Source organism: Anoplopoma fimbria, chromosome 8, assembly GCF_027596085.1.
Source record: "Anoplopoma fimbria isolate UVic2021 breed Golden Eagle Sablefish chromosome 8, Afim_UVic_2022, whole genome shotgun sequence".
Taxonomy (NCBI): domain Eukaryota; kingdom Metazoa; phylum Chordata; class Actinopteri; order Perciformes; family Anoplopomatidae; genus Anoplopoma; species Anoplopoma fimbria.
Genome location: NC_072456.1, coordinates 23,001,174 through 23,019,786, shown reverse-complemented (window position 1 = coordinate 23,019,786; position 18,613 = coordinate 23,001,174). Strand labels below are relative to the sequence as shown.

Genomic DNA, 18,613 nt, shown 5'->3' with positions numbered 1-18,613 from the left:
GTAAATACACAGGCATCACTGTCACTACTTAAGAGGATGTGTCTGATGCTTTGGTTTGCATCTCACTGAAGGATAGCTGAAGCTGTGGTCTGATCGGGAAAAATTAGAGCTACGAGTTTATGACATATAACATAAAATGGCCTCAGATAACAGGGGAGGTCTTGCCTTGTTAACACTGATGTGCCCTCTAAAACATCCCTATAAAGCATGACTGAATGGCAGACCTTATTTCTAACGAGGTTATAAACTGCAACTATGATTTGCCTAAAGGTGCTGTTAGATGAGTAAATATCTATAGATCATTTTATATTTTTCATCTTTGATTCAACCAAGGGAAGAATAGCAGCAGACCTATATCAACCCGGTGCATCACAGTAGACGACAGGAAATCCTTTCCTCCTGAGGCTACCAGACTCTGCAACTCATCTAACTCATGCAGAGAGATGGAGAGTAGAGACATGACGTCTCAGACATTTTGTTTGCCCTCTTCCCACTTTGTATTGCAACTGCTGAACAGCAATTCCCTCTGGATAAATAGTTTGTTATTGGATTAATGGGTAGTTAGATCTTATCTTACATGTGTAGGACATCCAACATGTGTTACAAATCACCATGCAACTCTGTTAATATACAAATAATTGTGTTTTTTTTTTTTTTTTTTTTTTTAAATGGTACCTGGTGAACAGGAAAATGGGAGATGAACTGCGTTGGATCGGGAGATCTCACAGCGTTGGCTATCTCCATGCAGCAGGCCAGAGCCTGCCAAGGCTCATCTGCATTCATCCACCACTTCTTACCCTGAGGAAGACAAACACAAAGCACATGGAATATTATCCTGCATACATAAAGCCTTTTTAAAGTTTTGTTCTTTGCTTTAGATATTGTCACTATTTAAACAAACCGTTCCTCTAAAAAGAGAGAAAGGGGTTTTGCTATAATCTGCATATTTAATACATTTTAAATAGTAGCCGTTTGGCCGTATGGCTCAAACCTAATAAGCTCTAACAAGAAATGCTATGTGGAACTACGACTGTATGGTTGGACCTATCTATCAATGAACAGGAAAGAGCAGTAAAGAGAGACTGACATTGAGAGGGTTGTCGGCAGAGTCCAACACGTCCTCCATGATAGTGTTAGCGTACTCCAGCCGTCCCTCTAGCGAGCTCCTCTTCTTCAGCCCTGTCAGATTGACTAAGTGGATCTTCAGCCAGTCCAGTCCCTTTGGACCGAGGGGCTTCCCCTCTGCAAACACAAGGACAGCCCGCGTGACATCGCTTCCAAGGTGATTAAAGTACGGAGGACAGGGGTAGGTACGTCCCCGGAAGTCCATGTTGTGAGGGAACCAGAAGATCTCGTCCCGCATGTGGTTGGCGATGGAGAGTTTATATAGAGCATCCATGCGGAGGCTGTGCATCTCACTGCATTTCTTTTTGGCATTAATCACCTCCCTCTTCATGTGTGCTTTCTCAGAGGCGGTGTAAGTGGGATCTTGGGCGTTGAAGTGGGGGATTCTGGGGGCCTCCGACAGAGGAGGAGGGATGTCTAGCTTATCACTGCCACGATCATTGAAGATGGAGATGATAATGTCCAACAAGGGTTTGTTGATACTCCAGGCACAGTTTCCCAGCTGGTTGAGAGAGTCCAGGACCGGTTCGAGGTTTTGGCATTTCTCCAACAGCACCTCGTGTTGTGTGGCCCCTTCCACTGTGCGCATCAGCTTGGTAGGGCTCAGCAGGTAGGCTCCAAACTTGACAGACGTCCAGGGCACAGGAGGGCACAGCATCGGCATCACATAGGAGTCAAAGGTCAACTTGGTCTCCATGGCGTCCTGCTGCATCTGAGTCAGGATGGGGTGGGGTTTGATGAAGCCGACCTTGAGGGTTAAACATCAGAGGAAATCCGATTAGAAGCAGAAATGAGCACACACACGACTATGATAGGAAGCTGTAGTACATAAATAGGGATGAACCAATACGAATTTTTCAGTCCTGATACCGATACCTGGGCTTTGGGTTTCGGCCAATACCCAGTACCGATCCGAATCCATTGTTTAATTAATGAGCTGTAGGCCTCACTGTGTGCAAGCTACTTCTTTGATGTGTAAGGCAACATCAGGCTTGACTTAAAAGGTTGCTTTCCTAACTTTGTAAAACTAAATGTAACAAATAAATACATCTATATTTTTTTCGTGAATTGTTTTTTTTTTATTAAAATAATAAATCAAACACCAGCAACTGTGTAAAAAAAAAAAGAATCTTCAAATTAACGCAGCAACAATTTGGTCCAAATTTAATTAAAAAAGTTTAATACCAGTTTAAAATGTTTAAAGTATACAAACATAGATATGAATTTAATAGATGGGCCCCATTGTCACAGATACCTGATTGAGCTACTTGAGTCAGTATCAACCCGATATCCAATATCAGTGCATTCCTAATAATAAACCTCACTGCTAAACTGAATTGTCCCATTTTTTATTTTATTAAAAGTGATCCCGGAAAAGTTGCTTACATACAGTAGGCTCCACATTGCAGATAATCTAGAGGAACGTCTTTCTTTTCTTTATTTCATTTTTTTCTAAAAACCCCTAGTCAGGATGGTATACCGGAGGTGATGTTTTTCCCCGTCCATGTCTTTGATGTGACATAATTATTGTGTCCTAGTTCTAACTTCCACATACAACATGTGAGACTGGACAAAAAGACCATCATAAAAATAAATACAGTAACCTGACAGAAAAATAAAAACACCTCAGCATTGCTTGTGTGAGTCAGTCTGTCACGCTGTGCTGTAAAATCATTAGGGATGCTCCCCTGATGGGCTAACCTCCAAAAAGAGAACGAAAGGGGAGGGGGAGAAAACGAGAAAAGAACAAAATTCTGCAACAGTGTCAAAGTGCATTAAGTCCAAAAAGTCCATGGTTCTCTCTCTCTCTCCCTCTCTCTCTCTCTTTCTGCCTCTCCCCATGACACGGTCGGCTCACCCTCCTGCGGGGTCCCGTGGCAGCAAATCAGCGAGCCAATTAAGGGGACACTAAAAAAGGGATTAGCCCGGAACCTATTCATCTTGCTCCACTGTTCCCCTCTGCCAAGTCACACAAGAGGGAAAATGGTTTTGGAATTCACACTCTGTGGAGCTTCACAGTGGATAGGCGGGTGCACAGGTGTACGAGGCAAAAGGCTTCAGAGTGAAGGTCGAGTGTTTTCAAGTAGTTCCTTAAGTTTCTGCTCCACTTTGGTTCTTTCAACATTAATTGAATATGTTAACTTCTGTGCAACAACAGTAACTGGTAAACTTTAAATCAGACTAATTGTGTGTCATTTTCAAAAGGTCATAATGACTATTATAGTTAAATTAAATTGATGGAGGGTTCTCATAATGAACAGTTGTTTTATTTTTTAATTCTTTCGAATATTTTTCTCAGGATTGAGAAGATCCCCTTTATATATAATCCTTGACGATTTTTCCACATAAATCTCAGCTGAAAGGATATTTTTTGCTCTGGTTTATTGCTCAGGAATCCGGTTACCAGGTTATCAAAGCCCTGTCTCTTTGGCCGGAGTATAATCTCTACCGACTCCAGGGTCGCAGACTCCTTTCATTTCCCTGTGAGCACTTGAAAAAGACTTGAATATCAACTGTACCTGTCGTGTGCTCCGGAAGGTGTACATGTGGTACAGGATGGGGATCAGCTTCCTCTCGAAAGCCGGGTTCAGGATGTCGCTGTTAATTTTGAGGTTCTTGACCATCATATCCACCATGTAGGTGCCGAGCTCCAGGGATACGATGTATGGCCAGTGGGTCTCTCCTCCCTGCAGCGAGGGTCCTGAACTCTGGTCCATCTCAAGCTTGCACCACTGCTCGCTTGGCAGGACGTCATACTCCTAGAGGGAGAAGAATGGAAGCCGGTTATTTTTTTGTTTGTTGTGAAAATTGAGTCATCATCACTCATCACAGTGAGCTACAGTGTTTGGAAGGCATGTCGACGATGTGTGAGAAGAACCAAGATCTCAGTTTTTGATATTCAGACCTAAAAGAATTTGTCAAACTGACAGTGTTTTTGTGATCTAATCAAAAGATAACTTTCATGTTTTCAAGAAATGTGATGAATACTGTAAAAGGCCTTGATGTATTAAAACAAGAACACACAGCTAGGGAGCCTTCAAGAACAAGGTGATCCGAGGGGATAAAAACATTATTTGGTCCTCAGACAAGTAAGTAAGTTTTGTGTCATAACAACAACAACAAAAACACAATAATAAGCTTCATTTTAACTACAAAGGCTGCATGTAAACAAACACCTTAACTAACTTCTGATATAACTAGCTACTGGAATGTAATGAGCTGTTGCTCATTACAATCCTGATGACATTGGTGTTTTTCCCCCTGTGTACCAGAACTATCAAAGCACTGGTGGAACAGAATAAAAGGTCAGGTATTGTGTTTTATGTAAATAGAGCTGAAGCAGTGAATCACAATGTCTTTAAGTTTGCACCTTTGCTTTTTGGTTTCTATAGCCGTCGTGTCCTTCCTTTAGATTGAAAACTACATAGAAATGATTTGTTTATATGCTTTGTAAAGAATAGTTTAAACATAAGTACTTCATAAAATATCACATACTGTTTAATAGGGCTGCACAATATGGCCAAAATGAGAGTCATAATTATTTTTGATCAATATTGAGATCACGATTATTCATTGATTTTAGGAACAAAATAATATTATTGAACATTTTCAACAAACAGAGCACTGCTTTCCATGCTGTGCTATATCCCTGCTGTTGTACAGATCTTTGCATTAAAATGAGACTGGTACCATAGACTGTTAATAAGAGATGTACGTTGTCATCGTGACTTCACCCATTGGTTTGTGGACTGCCATGGTGGATGTTGTAAGATGGAAAGACTGACACTTCCCAGACTGTAACGCAGCGTAAGCAACCTGCCAATCACAAGGTAGCCACGCCCTAAAGCATACCCTGCTTTATCGCCTATTTTATTATAAAGCGGATCAAAATAACTAAATGAACATCATGCTGTATTGTAGAAGACTAGAACATACGATTGAGACCATAAACACATGTTTACATTGTTAATGAGGTAATATATCAAGTCATTTTCTCAGAGACTTCTATACAATCAGACTTTATTTTGCAACAAGAGAGGTCACCCCTGATGGCCATTGGACAGAATGCAAGTTTAAGGCACTTTCGCATTGGCTTTATTTTTAGACCCGGATGTTGCCCCCTGACTGGCCCTTATCCACAGTGCAACTCCTCGAAGCAAAACATAAATAGAATTGTATTTTAAATGTTAATTTCACAGTAAATCTTGTTCATTTAAGAGTTGGAAGCCGAAAACGTGATCAAGATTATTATTTGATTATTGTGCAGCCCTACAGCCAAAGTTAAAAAAAGGTTTGCCTCTCACTTTTTGTTGTAACAAATATCTACTGTGCATGCAAAATAAATCTTGCTCTGGTTAACTAAAATAATAAGTAAACACACGAGAAGAAACATGGAGTGAGGCGATTTCTCTACCTTTGTGTCTTTGGCCAGCAGGTCCGTGTAAGAATTGTAAATGTTGTGTAACTTTTCCACCATCTGGTTTTGGTGCTTCTGCCGCACAGAGTACTTGGTGTAGACCCTGTTACCCAGATCTCTGGCCAAAATCTTCAGGGATTCTCCACTGGGAGGCAGGTTGGCAACGCTCTGAGGAGTAGGACACAGTTCAAAATGTCGAACAGAGGAAAACATTTCTGAACATTCTGTCACAAAATGATGATTGAATGAAAAAGCAATTTCAGTCAGAGGGGAAATCAAAGTGTAAATGGTCTTTTCATAATTAGAAAAACACATGTTGTGCATTTGTCTATGTTGGAAGCAAAGGTATCTGATCAAAGCATGCTATCCTTTGCTGCCAAAGATAATCCCTGATGTTTTTGCAGCTGTTGTCACTGTCAGCTGCTTGATTTGTGTTTTGTGGTTTTCCAGATGGGGTTTGGTCCTATTGCACAACAGCAGTGTGGAAAAAACAAAGTAGTGTAGAAGTGACATCAGAACAAACCTTTCTACAACATTGTGGTACATTTAAATCAAATCTCTTTGACTCAAACACTTCTGGCTTTTTCATCGAGTGCTAGGCTGGGTTAGGTGGTTTGTATTACCTGTATCATGATGTCAACGTACTCCCTATCCTCCAGCACACAGAGGTAGGGATAAAGGTTAAGCCTGTAGTCCTTGGTGTTGGTGTTAGCCAGGATCATCTTACTCTCCCTCAGGGCCTGGAGGAGGACCTTCTGCCACTGTGCCCGCTGATCCGCCACCAGCTCCCTCTGAAAGGACAACACAACTGATCTCATAACAGCGACTGACAGCTGGAAAACCCCTCAAAAGATGTGTCAAATAAAAATGAACAATCCTGCACCGCTGCTTGTTTATCACATACTGTATGAACCGAATGGAACGGCATTTTAAAGTATGAAGCAGTAGATGGGGCCACCTCTCACAGGACACAAGGTATTGTGAAGCATGAGCGTGCATTTCATTTGATGGTTAGGCTTGTTTGGCGCAGAAACCTCCAGGTGACAGGAAAGAAAACAGACCATCCCTCTGAGAGAAACACTGACGGGCCACCGACTGATTTATCTGAGACTAGAACTGAAAGGAAAAACTTTCTGGGTCCATTAGAATGGCTTGCAGCAATGTAATCAATTCATCAATGATACCATAAATCATCATACGTCAGATTCCAGCAGACTGAAGTTAGAGAAACTATTTGACATTTCTGCTTACTTGAGAAGAATGATGCTACTAGTATGAAGAGAGAACCAGTTAGCTTAGCTTCGAACAACAACTGGTAAAAAGCAAGCCTGGTTTCCCCCGAAGATAAAGAAAAATTCTGCCTACCAACTCACCTAAAACTTACTAATGAACCTTTTTATATCTTGTTTGTTTAACCCCTACAACAACTGGAATGTTAAAACGGTTAGTCGTGGTATTCTGGGGGAGTTATACAGACAGAGCCTGGTTAGCTGTTGTGTCTTGAAAGGCCTACATGTAACATCTAATTTCAAGAAATCTTACCATGTGAATTTTCCTTTCAAATTTATTTTTGTACTTTTTACAAGCAAAAAACTTATTTTGTTGATTGTTTATTACTCTTGAAGTGACCTTTTTTTTTTTCCAGTAGAAACACTTAAGTGTCTTTAAGTTAAGTGTTGATTATTTTCCTGCCAACAGCCATCTAACCCAACATTGTTCTGTGCCCTCACATTGTGTTAAATATTTTGGTCTGAAGTGTTTTAAATGTAGGAGAAGCCAGAATAAGCACTTGTTTCACCATTATTATTTTTAGTGCACTCTAATCACAACTTCAGCTGTGCTTCTTGATTTTCATGATTAACATGAAACCATTGCATGAATAATGCACAATGAGATTCTGTAGAATTCTTCAGTCAGTCTGGATTATGGATGGAGAGGTGACCCGGCTTTCTCTCCAGAGGCTTCCATTACAATACATTATTATTCTGCCCTGCCTGTCTGTAAATGCTTCCTGACCTCCAGGGACTCTCAGCCTGCTCGCTTCCCACGTAGCCCATCTGCAGAGGCAGACGAGCCAGTCTGGACTGTAAATGCCAGAGCAGGAAAAACGGCACGCCACCGGAATATGTTTCTTACTCTAACCTGTCGGGCCTAGATGCATATTATTTAAAAGTTTATATCAAAGAAAAAGAGGGACTTCACTCATAGGAAACAATGGGGTACCATTAGATGTAAAAAAAAACACAAAAAACCCCATAAATGTCAAAATATCATCACTACGTAAACAGTGTTATATTAGTATGATCTTTTTAAACAGTCAAGACAACTGCCAAGATAAACACACCCTCTATGTTTGTATTGTGAGCCAGAATGTTGGATTTTGCAGGATTGTTGTGCAGATTAAAGAGACAAAATCAACGCACCAATGAAACTAGGTTTTTTTATCAAACAGGAAGCAACAAGGTTTACTGGGAATGTTGTCTTCTATTTTTAAGGAGATTCTTGACATAGGGTACCAGTTATTTCAACCAGTCTGACAATAATAAATTAAAATACCAAATGTTTTACCTCTAGTATATTTTAGGATTTAAGGTATATATATATATAGACTTTTGAAGACCAAACCAACTATTATTGACAACCCAATAACACATCATTTTTTTAATAACTTGTGGATTTTCAGCATCACAGCACTATAAATCCACATTTCTAAGAATCTGGTGTCTTGAGAGTGTGATGAAGATGAGGAGAGGCAACAGGTGGGTTTGTTTACCATTTTAGCCATGTGTTCAGTAACGGGCTTGGCAGCCTCCACGGAGTCGATGGTGATGGTGCAGGCCTGTTCCATGCTGAGCTGGAGTCTGAAACGCTCCTGAAGCTCCTCCTGAGTGAAGTCCAGTTTGGGGTATCGGTGGTCTGACCTCTAAAAACACACACACACACACACACACACACATACACACCAGTAAGAAAGACAGACAGAACCTGAAAAATAATGACTGCTTCTAACTGTATGACATTAAAGATCCAGTGTTTAGTCCATTCTGGGCTGCTGTAGAAGCATTGCAGACTTGATGCAGAGGACCTGCTCCCTATGTAAATATGTAGGAATCATTCTATGCTAATGGAAACACAGAGATTATTAGTTGCTGGTGAATTTACACCAATGAAAACATAATAATGAATATCATATTGAATTTTTGACAATAGTTCCACCTAAAACATGCACACTGAACCTTTAAGAGACTTTCTTACCTTATGCTTAACCTCTTAAGACGGTAAGTTTGACATACAGACACTGATCTTACTTTTAAAACACCTCTAACCAATCGACCACTTATTGGCTGGAAGTTGTTTGAACCACTACCTGGGGATAAACTTTGCCTGGGAGGACCAATTCAGGTCTTTTCAGGCCAGTGAGTGAAGGCCAAGTCATAAAACCATCTCAGTGTGCTGCCAAGAGAGTGTTAAACCCAGTTTCAATCTCACAAGGTTTGGCTCAGTATTGCTAGAGAGCAAACAAAGAGTTCTTTGTTCTGAGTTTATTATTTTCAAGATTCGACTGGACATCTAATGGCAGGTAAGCAATGCTGGGATGGTGATGTTTGGAGTCCCTGTTGCATTAGGGGAAATAACTCCAGCAAGCAAAATGTTCTACAAAAGCCAATACTGATCAGAAATCTGGTTGTAACAGTATACCGGTATCCCTGTTTACGGCAGTATTGTAATTGTGAGTGTGTGTGAGAGAGTTAAAAGGCACAATCACGAGCAATCTGACTGCTCTGTCTCGCAGTCAGACTGTTAGTTATATATGATGTTATAATTATATAACATTTTGGATATCAGGTTTTTAATTATGTATATTTTTATTATTCAGTTCTTATTCCTTTAGGGGTAATTGTAACTGATATTTATAATAATATTGTAGTTACAATAACAGTAGTAGTAGTAGCAGTAGTTGTTGTTGTTCATTCTTTTAAGAGTCATTGTAACTAGTCATTTTAATAAAAAGAACAACAAAAATAACAATAATAATAGTGCTCCTTACATCCCGCCAGATCAAAGTGGTTTGGACAGACAAGATGACCAACTTCTGTGAGGAACAGACTTACATTTGCCAAATGTCTTGCTTAAAAGAAATACAAAAGTAAACTGTTTCCAGAGGCAGTGAGACCATTATCTGTACACATTGAAGAAAGGCTGAAAGAACAACATCAGACAGTAAATCAAGCCTCAGAGAGATGGAGCATGGCCAGCAGCCTGAGCAAAGCTTAAGGTAGTGTGCCACACAGCTTGTGTACAATATTACAATTTCAGAACAATAAATTAGCTAAGATGCTAACACGATCAGTATACCGAGCGAAAATTTGCGGGCACGATGGTTTTGAAGGAACACACTTCTGAAGCTTCTGGTATACAAAGAAAAGCAAAAAGCTTTACACACTGCGAATCTATTTGAATTCTTTGTTAAACTGAATGAACTCAGTGCATTCAGTTTCTGGATGAACATCATGATGAAATGATAGGATACCATACAATCTCTGATAAGAAGTTGAAACGAGATCAAACTGCATTTTGTACGAGCATCAGCTTATTCAAAATTCCATTTCACAACAACAAACAATATTCTAATTAGATTGTGTGTCTGCTGCTAACATGGATTCAGAATCCTCCGGAGACCATCCAGTCTGCTCCTCTGTTATCTACTGGACCAGTTATTTGGACAGCCTTTTCAGTCATTAAAACCAACCTGCCAGAAAGTCAGTCAGATAACCAGCCTTACAAATGCAATCGGAGGCAACTGTGATGGAGCAGTCACATTTGACCTGTTTCACGTTTCACCATGTGGCATAGTTTCACGTACTCTCCCGAGATAAAAATACATGACCTGCTGACCGCTGCCATCACACACCTGGGTCAATAATAAGATAAAGGAGACCAAAAATATGTCACTCAGACGACGACCAAAGGGAATGTGGCGCAAGGATTGAGGCTAAAAATACCACAATTGAACAAAAAAAGCTGTTAATGAATCATGTGAGAATCAGCAGTTGAAGGGAGGTGGTAAAGAAAAAAGGAGGAGGAGAGGGAGAGGAGGAGAGGCAAGCAAAGAGAGGGACCCATTAGAAAGCGGAGTTGGCTCACTATAAATAGGCCAGAGCCTGTCTGGCTGTGAAGGGGTGACAATCAAATCTTTCGTAGTCACGCTGGAGCCTTGACAGCTTTTCCAGCTCTCTGGGGCTTTGACACTCGAAACATACACAAGACTCAGCCTTGAAGAATTAACTTACGTCATACGTTATCACTCTTTAACATAAAGCCCCATGCAGATTCTAAACAAATTGAAGTCATTCCTATAATGCTTTTGGATTGAATATCCATTTCATATGAAATATACATATCATGACATAAACGTTGCATCTTTTTAAAGTAACACAAACTGGGGCATGAAATTGCTGATTGCAACAAACATCTGCCATCCAAAGATTAGCATGAAGCAGTTACTATTGGATACACTGCATTTACTGTAAGATTGAAGCATGACGACCAGCAGCCACTGTGTCATGTACACTCAGATGTACATGGTTATGATGACAAGTCGTTTCGTGTTTATTTTAAAATAATGATGGATGGTCAAACTCTTGAATCTTAGAGTGCTTTACTTTAAGTTAACTTTGGCGAACCACAAGGATTACTGCCGGGCCCATTGGCATTTCTCTGCTTTTCATACATACCACATCCCGAAAATGTTTTATTTTAATTTACAATGATTACACTTGAATATATAAACCACTCAAGACCCCTAAATCTTCAAAAACCTTCAATATTATTCATTCATGACTACATGAGCAACAACCAAAATTAAAGTTTTAGGAAAAAAAGGATTCTTATTTATAATTCATTAAGAGTTAACATTCAAAACTGCCTCATACGGACTATGTGTGGTTTGATCAGATTTGATTGACAGTGGTCTGGAAACTTGAGCAACGAAACCGCTGACATATTTTGGTTGAAAAAAATATTAATAAACAATTGTTTTTGTATTCAAACTATATTTATCCAGGATAATCCCATTGAGATTTTAAATCGCTTTTAAAAGGGGGTCCTGGTCGTAAATTAAGGTCTCTGATATAAGTGACTTAACATTTTCTCAACAGAGAACAAGGATCAAGAATTTTAGATTTAAAATAACCTTAACTGTTCAAACTTTGGGAGAAAATAATGTGTTCATGTAGGGGGCCATCAATCAAAGTCAAAAGTCATAATTGTGAAAACAGGCTGTCAGTGCCTCTAAGTCAGCCAATAATATATCAGTGTTCTGTGTCAAAGCCGTCATGTGATACCTGCGTGTAGAAGTCCTGGACCAGCGATGAGGAGCACTGCGTTGGGCTTGCGTTGAGGCTGGGCTGGTAGTCCGGTTGGACGATGTGCACGGCTTTCAGCACCATGTCTCTCTCATCTTGCCGGAACACACACTGGCTGAACAGGTCGTCCACCGACAGCCCATCATCCTCCATCTGGCTCAGACACCTGGACATACAGGGACATACAGTTGGTGAGCCAGGTTTTATTTGGCCCTTGAGCAGACTTTAGCCATGTTACATCAGCGGGGACACTCATCAGAACAAGTGGCTGAATAATTATTTGTGCCAGGTTCTGAGATTTCTGGCTTTTAAATCTGTCCTATTGGAATTTGTTTGGAATAACAACATGCTGTCCAGTCATTCCCCAAAGACTCAAAAGAGATCGATGAGTAAGATTTGCTCATAACGCATTCAATAGGGAGTGTTAGAGTCGCAATACATAGACTAGACATCCTCTGGTTAAGCTGTAAAACACCAAATACTTAAAGAGTTTTATCTAACCTTTACTTAACCAGATAAAATGCAATCTGGCCAAGTACGCAGCAATGTTAAGTGTGAAATGCACTAAATGCATGTTGATTTTATACAATACAGCAAAAACAACGTGGGTTTTGTAAAAGCTGCCGGCGTTTTCCATTAAACATATATATATATATATATATATATATATATATACATATATATATACATAAACATATATATATATATATATATACACACATATACACACACTAACATACACATATATATACATATATACACACACACACACACACACACACACACACACACACACACACACACACACACACACACACACACACACACACACACACACACACACACACACACACACACACAGAAAATATAACCTCCATGAAACTCTGTTGCAGAAAAGTTATTTCAATACTTCAGGGTTTGTTCAGATTCAGGGTTCAGAAAGTTCACCAGAGAACCAGCCCATCAGATCACGGAGTAGATTTTCATTTACGTGGGAGATTATGGTTGTTATGATAGAACAAACTTTAGAGTCTGATCACAAGTTCAGAGATCACGACCTTCTGACCTGCCTGTTGATGTGGGAATAGGAGTAGGATAATCATATGACTTGCTGGGCTCCTGATTAATTCAACTTTGAAAACCGTCCCTTGTCTGTCGGATCATTGTATATGTCTCGCATTCCCTAATCAACAGTTGCAGAATATTAATTGAAATATTTGCACTGACAGAGTCAAAGCATGAGTTGGAGACAGGGGCAGATGGGCACTGACAACATCACTGAAATGTTTATTTAAATACAATCTCCCAGAGATCTCCTAGAGAGAGCACAGTCTCCATGACGGGACTGCAGAATGGAGATGATACCAATGTGCAACCAGTCCCTGGAATTCAAAATGAGAGGTGCAATAAAGTCATTATATTATAACTCAATTTGATATACGTTACCTCAGAAGGCCTGTGAATTAAAATGTTCAGCCTGGATGCATCTTTATTCTTCTGTGATTAGTGAGATTCGGGGCTTCAGTGATAAATATTTTCCTTGTGTAAATGATTTATGAATTGTGGTAAATAATGTCATTAAGCTGTACATTGATGTATTATTCTGGTCTATAAATTGAGCCAACGCAATGTTTCATTTTTACAATGACTGACTGTCATCCAGGTACTAAATGTTATTTGTATGACCCTACACTGTGCACTACTTCTTATGCATGTAATTGCACATGTCCTTTGTTTACAGGGGTAGAACCTTGTTAGTGCCATGCACACTTTAGGGTATAAAGCCCAACAAGGAGCCTGAAGATCATGTTTGGTTGCACTGCTCCCTTGAGGTAAACAACAGAACTGCACGACTAATCCATTAGACAGAAACGAGGAAACCCCATTTGTTATCGACCACAGAGGATGAGAGCGCTCTGCTTCACCCTGCACTCCTTTTCCTAAAGACAAATATAAATAACAGCGAGCTAATTACCATCGGGAGGAAAACCTTGGCTCAGCGACTTCCACCAATTTAATATAACCAGAAGTGAGCAGGGTTATGCACATGAATGAATAAATAAATACAATTAAGAAAAGCCTTGAATAACAATATTCTGTCTGACGTTTTGAAGTTATGCAGTGTATCTTACATATTTCTTTAAAGCATTTGCACTCGTGCCTCGGATTCTCGTGTGATGCAATGTGCAATTTTGGTCCGAGTAAATGAGAGAGCCTCCAACAAAGAGAGGATTAGTCTGGGTGCCGGCACTATGGTCCAGAGGAACAAAGACAGCAGAGAGGTTGAAAGATAGGGGGCATAATCAGCCTGGTGACTGCTCGGCTGCACCCTAGGGAGCAAAGCGCTCTGGAGGACACAGCACTTACAAAAGGGAAAAACTTAGAGGGATAAGGGGTGCGCGTGAGTCAGTGTGTGAGGAGAGAGAGAGAGAGAGAGAGAGAGAGAGAGAGAGAGAGAGAGAGAGAGAGAGAGAGAGAGAGAGAGAGAGGAACAGATTGGTACATTGAGAGCGAGGATGCTGCAGGGGAGACTTCAGAGGAGAGAGTGATATTAGGAGAGCACAGCAGCCCGGCCGTAATAAATGGTGAAGAAAAGAACAGGCGGACTACGAACACACTGAGTGACAGAGAACGTGATGATGGTGAGGACTGTTGGAGAAAGAGAGAGAGGTGCACCACTGCAGAACGACGATGTCATACGAGCATCGGCTTGCAGTGATCGATGGACCAACCAGATATCTACCCACAACCCCACTGCCCCTGCCGCCTGTCCCGCTATTGGACCACACCGCATAGGGCGATGTCTCCCGAGTCCCACATTGTTTAGCCAAACTATTCACCAAGCAGCCACTGAAAGTAACTACATGGATTTAGGTCTAGTTGCAAAGCAAAACAGAACAGCACCACTGTTTGGCATTATATTAATAGATGTAGATCATTAAATCTTTGATTGCGATTATCTGAATGACAAAAAAATCTTCAACTAAAATTCAAGAGTGATAATATTTCCTAATTTCAATGCAAAATCATGTTGTAGGAGTGGTCGCTTTGCACAGTGCGATTAGAAACTACAGAAGCTGCGCTCCGGTTCACAAGGTGCATTCTTTAAAGTCAGACTGAGAGTTGTGGGCCGAACTAGGGTTACAAAACATTTGGGGGATATTCAAGATGGATTTACGGGAGTAAACAGGAATTTATGGGAAGTAATTTTATTTAATAATTGAGATACAGAAGTTATTAGCTCAGGCTGTATTTACCATGTCATATGCATTCATTTGCCAAATCAAATCCATTAATTTGTAAAAAAACATACAGAATATTAGGACAAAACAAATATAATAATAACAGATTTTTGAGGGTGATGCCGATTTCAAAATGTGATAGTTAAAAGCTTTTGTAGTAAGATAGCCTTGTCCACATATCATGATGTGTTCTTCAAATGCAGACTGACATGAAAAGACTGCTAAACTGGGTCATGGCTTTTCAAAGAGGGCATGAAAGTGCATTGTTCAACAGGGTCTGTACTTAAAAAAGCATCAGGGTAAATGAAACAAATGAACCTTTGTGCCCTGTAGTTACTCCTGCTATAATGACTTCAGGTTAGAACAAAGAAAAAATGATATTAGCTCTGCCACTGCCTGGGAAGCTGATTGTTTGGCTGCCATCAACCAGGCACACACACTGTGACACATGTAGTGTTCTACTGAAGCTGTGCCCAGTGGTTGTATACTGCACGTGCTAAATGTCATGATATTAATCTGAGCGCGTGTCTGACACACAGTCAGTGACACAACAACTTGATTAATAATACTTAACTGTGATTTGTCATGATGACCTAGTTAGGGACACAACTGGGCTACTGGCTGTCAAGGGTGTCCTTGATGAAAAAAGTTGCACAAAGGTTGTCTTAGCAAAAAATGTAATTATGAATTTCACCTCAATGAATGACGGCAGAGTTCTGCTGTCTTGTAACTATTTAATTAGCCTAAACCAACCTCATTAATACTGTGTGTCAGCACGCAGCCACAACCAAAACAAGTCATGCCGGCTTTTTGGGGAAACGCTACAATAACTGTTACAGAAACATCCAGAATCGAGAAAAGATTTAAGAAACAAAACCTGTGATGCTGGGTTGCCATAGAAACAATATCAGGATGAGGGAAAGGCAGAGCAAATGAGGTTCAAATTGTTAGGAACACTGGATCCTGTCAGCTTAACACAGAAGAGACACCGAACGCTGATACTGTGTGGTACTCACAATAAAGCATGTCTCAATTTACAATTGGTACACAAGACAACTTTTTTTTTCTTTTTTTTTTTTTTTTTTACAAATGGACCATAATGGCAAAGGGAAACTCTGACCTTCCCAGTTGAGATATTATATATCAGCAACAAAAGTATTTAAACAAGACCATAAAGCAAAATAAAAATAAAAATCCCAAAAATTCCAGAAGTAAAATCCTAATAAACATGATTGATGTTTGTCTAAAAAGCCCAACTACAGCCTCTTGAGGTCATGCTGCTCTTTAATCCACATGTGAGCAAAATGGTAAAATCACCTTCCAACCAACACTGCTATCCTGGAGCCCTCCGCTAAATCAACAAAAACCCAACAATGAAACCCATTAGGCAAAGAAAAATAATACAAACAACTGTTTCATTATTTGCGACACGTTGCTTTTTTTCTGACACCATTATTCTTATATTAAAATGGTCATAAACAGTGACAATCATGGCTTCAATCATTAATAAATAGTATATGCAAGAACTCAGAAAAGATGTGCAAAAGTGCAAACCATGAGGACAGCATGCCCCCTGCTGGTGAGTCTCTGTATTACAAATACTCCCTTAAAACTCAAAATCTCTTTCCCATGGTTTACAGAAATACTCCTCTTACAAATAGCACATTATACAGAACAAAAATGTAAAAGCATATTATTACAAACACAGCTCATCAAGAGTCTTGTTCATTGGTAGTGTGTGTGTGTGTGTGTGTGTGTGTGTGTGTGTGTGTGTGTGTGTGTGTGTGTGTGTGTGTGTACATACCTTGCTATGACCTTTGGGGAGCAGCTGGGATTGCGGCCCATACACTCCAGAGCAGTACAGTAGGATCCCAGGTTTGGCTTCAGACCAGCCTCTTCTAGCAGAATAAATATACGGCCAATCTGACTTAACGTGCCCTACAAGCAGAGAGAGAGAGAGAGAGAGAGAGAGAGAGAGAGAGAGAGAGAGAGAGAGAGAGAGAGAGAGATACATGAGAAGACCATTAAACTTTGATTCCTTGTACTTTTTATTATATTCTTACCAATCACCAAATGTTTATTGAGACCAATGAAACATAGTAACTCAACATAATAACTGATCAAAGCCAAGACTTCATGATGTGGTTCACTTATAAAATGCAACAGAAAAAATTACAACTACCAGAGAACCTGAGAACGTGCAAGTATTTACAACACTCGCACATCATCTCATTCGCAAGAAAAGCACACATGTACCATCCTGAGGAAGTTTGCCATGAGTTGTAAACAGTGACAATACAAGATTTATTAGACCGTTAAACAAGTCCGCCTAATAAATCTTCCGTGTTTTGATTGGTTAACCACCACACAAAAAGAAAATACTGAAAAGAGAAGCAGTTAAACAAATGTGTCTTGGTTGTTGAACTCACCTTCTTGGCCCACACCCTCATGATGATGTTGTAGACATCTGTGTTCAGGTGTTTACGTCGACTCATCACTCTGTGCTGGCTGAGCAGGAACCGGTGCGCCCTCTCAACGTCCCCGACAAACACACAGGCCTCCAGGTACGAGCGGATGCTCAGCTGGATGTCCCCGCATGCAGTCGCCTCACCGTCCTCCTGAAGGCGCTGCGAGTTACTCGACGATGTCCACTGGCCCACCTGCTGACTGAGCCTCCTCTCCAGCTCCTCCACCTCGGCCAGCTCTTTGGCCCTGCCCTGGTCATCGGTGACAGTCTGCTTCTGACCCTCTTTACCAGGACCCTGATTTTTAGAGCCCTTCTGTTTCCCTTTAGATGCTTTATGTGCCAAGGCGGCTGTGCCCGCTGTTGTTGCAGCAGCCGCCTCTGCTGGAGAAACTGCAGCACGGATCTCATCGGACAATTTCAAGTGACCCCTGTTCTTAATCGCGGGCGCAGTCTTAGATATAGTTTTATATGAAGTACCCGGGAGCGCCGAGCTGCTTTTGCTTCCTTTAGATTTGGCGGTAAGTTTCTCCTTTACATTCTTCTGTAATTTCTGATTGAGGTGCTGCTGTTTTGTGAGTTTGTTATTCTTCTCCTGAGTTAGTTTTTCCATCCAGCGGCTGGGCTGAGATTTAGAAGCTGCTTTAACAGTCTTTCCGGATTTAGGAATGTCAGTTTTCTCCTTAGGTGTGCTTTTGGGACCCTTACCAGATAAAGCCCCTCTTCCAGAAGAGTGGGCTTTAACAAATTGCACATTTGCATGATGGACATCTAAAACGGTGTCAGATTGGAGTTGCTGGATCCTGGCCTCAAGTACTGAGAGAGAAAAATATAAAAGACATTTCTAATGTTAGCAACCAAAAAAAGCTGTTGAGTGATAGACAGACAGAACTACCAAGTAATCTAACATTTCACAGAGAGGATTCTTGGACTAAACAGTTTGGGGTGACAGGATGCAGAGAGGAAAATCAGGTCAGAGAACTCTGATATACAAACATTG

General features: G+C 40.5%; 1 protein-coding gene across 1 annotated transcript in view; it reads right to left on the bottom strand.

Annotated features, from left to right (window-relative positions):
- The window catches only part of polrmt (polymerase (RNA) mitochondrial (DNA directed)), a 49,217-nt gene that overhangs the window by 29,316 nt on the left and 1,288 nt on the right, over positions 1 to 18,613 (bottom strand). The window contains exons 3-11 of the mRNA XM_054602309.1: positions 17,579 to 18,429; positions 16,954 to 17,087; positions 11,887 to 12,073; positions 8,316 to 8,465; positions 6,166 to 6,333; positions 5,540 to 5,710; positions 3,645 to 3,884; positions 1,088 to 1,873; positions 676 to 798 (exon numbers count right to left, since the gene is read on the bottom strand). Of these exons, the coding sequence (XP_054458284.1) occupies positions 676 to 798; positions 1,088 to 1,873; positions 3,645 to 3,884; positions 5,540 to 5,710; positions 6,166 to 6,333; positions 8,316 to 8,465; positions 11,887 to 12,073; positions 16,954 to 17,087; positions 17,579 to 18,429 (2,810 nt within the window). The remainder of the gene's footprint in view (positions 1 to 675; positions 799 to 1,087; positions 1,874 to 3,644; positions 3,885 to 5,539; positions 5,711 to 6,165; positions 6,334 to 8,315; positions 8,466 to 11,886; positions 12,074 to 16,953; positions 17,088 to 17,578; positions 18,430 to 18,613) is intronic.